We start from the raw sequence: 1378 nt of genomic DNA, 5'->3' as shown, positions 1-1378 counted from the left end.
GCGTCCTCCTGAGCAGAAGGGCACCCGCCCCGGCCAGGGCTGCCCCCACGCCGGCCCCTCCCCGAGACCCTCCATGGGCCAGGCTCCGGCTTCCACTGCTACAATTGAGCAGCACGGCTTTCCGAGTTTGGGTTTAGAGCTGCACTTCGCAGATAAGGCAACTGAGGCTCGGAGAAGCTGGACATTTACTCCCCTGCTTCTTGGCTGGAAAGGTGGCAAAGCCAGCACTCACACCCCAGTTCTCCCTGCAGCCTCTGGGGCCACAAGCCCAGGTCAGCGCCAGGCTCACCTGAACCACCGCCCCCCACCTCCACCAGCTGGACAGGCCCAGGCAGAGGCAGGAACTCCTCAAGCCAGAGGCCAGGAGCCCTGCCCAGGCTGCCCAGCAAGCCGGGGCTGTGGCCTCTCGGTGGGGTGGGGGAAGGAGACTGCTCCAGCCTGGAGTGGAGGCTAAGTTCCCTGTCCCTGTCCCGCGGAGCCTAGGGCGCCCCCAGGTGCTCAGACTATGGCACACACAGGTCCCCAGCCGGGTGGAGGCCCCGGCTCTGTCCCAGGTACCGGGCCAAGGGCCGTGACACAGAGAGGCCATCGGTGGTACAGTGGAGGCCCACGCCTGGGTCCCCACAGATTCTGATCTAAGCTGCAGGGGGTGCAGCCAGGACAGCAAGACTTCTAGAACCTGGTCAGGAGATCCGAGGGGAGACAGCGTGTGAAGTCCTGTCTTGCTGTGGCTGCAGATGGGAAGCACCTTGGGGCTCCCTGAGTGGCAGGGTGGTGGAGGCCGAGGGCCCCCAGGTTTTAATCACCTACTGTACTGCTGCCTGACGGATCCCGTTTTGTCCTTCCTGAACCCCCGGGGGCTGGACAGAGCGGCCCTGACCTGCAGGTGTGGACACTGAGGCTCCAAGTGACCAAGTCACTTGGCCAAGTTCTCAGATCCTGTGCGGCACGAGGTCTGTCCGGCAGCCCAGGGATGACGCCACGGACAGGGTGACTAGAAATGGGTCCTGAAGGTGACACTGGGTGCTGGTTCTCCTGTCTGAGCCAGAGGTGGCTGAGGACCCCAGCCATCCTTGAGAGCCCTTTCCAGAGTTTCCTTCCCGGAGTCCCTGTCTCCCCAGTGTTCTCCTCTTCCCAAAGATATCAAGTACATCGAAGTGACGTCCCCAAGGCCGAGAGGCCAGAACGGCACCCTGCGCAGCTCCAGCCTGGCTGTCACCCCACCCTGTGGCTCCCCACGCAGCGGCGGCCTCCTCCTCTGCAGGGACGTCCCCCAGGAGACACACAGCAGCGCCGAGAGCCTCATCTTCTCAGGGAGCCAGGGCAGGGGTCCCGCCCCCCGGCCGACCCCCAGCATCACCATCCCCTGCGTGGGGGG

General features: G+C 64.7%; 1 protein-coding gene across 1 annotated transcript in view; it reads left to right on the top strand.

The window, feature by feature from the left end:
* The window catches only part of Tns4 (tensin 4), a 17400-nt gene that overhangs the window by 8573 nt on the left and 7449 nt on the right, over positions 1-1378 (top strand). Inside the window, exon 3 of the mRNA XM_033762718.1 lies at positions 1141-1378. Coding sequence (XP_033618609.1) covers positions 1141-1378 — 238 coding nt within the window. The remainder of the gene's footprint in view (positions 1-1140) is intronic.

The sequence above is a fragment of the Fukomys damarensis genome, unplaced genomic scaffold (assembly GCF_012274545.1).
Source record: "Fukomys damarensis isolate Sample0158 unplaced genomic scaffold, DMR_v1.0_HiC HiC_scaffold_13, whole genome shotgun sequence".
NCBI classification, from domain to species: domain Eukaryota; kingdom Metazoa; phylum Chordata; class Mammalia; order Rodentia; family Bathyergidae; genus Fukomys; species Fukomys damarensis.
The sequence above is the reverse complement of the archived record's forward strand: the minus strand, read 5'-3'. Positions and strand labels throughout refer to the sequence as shown.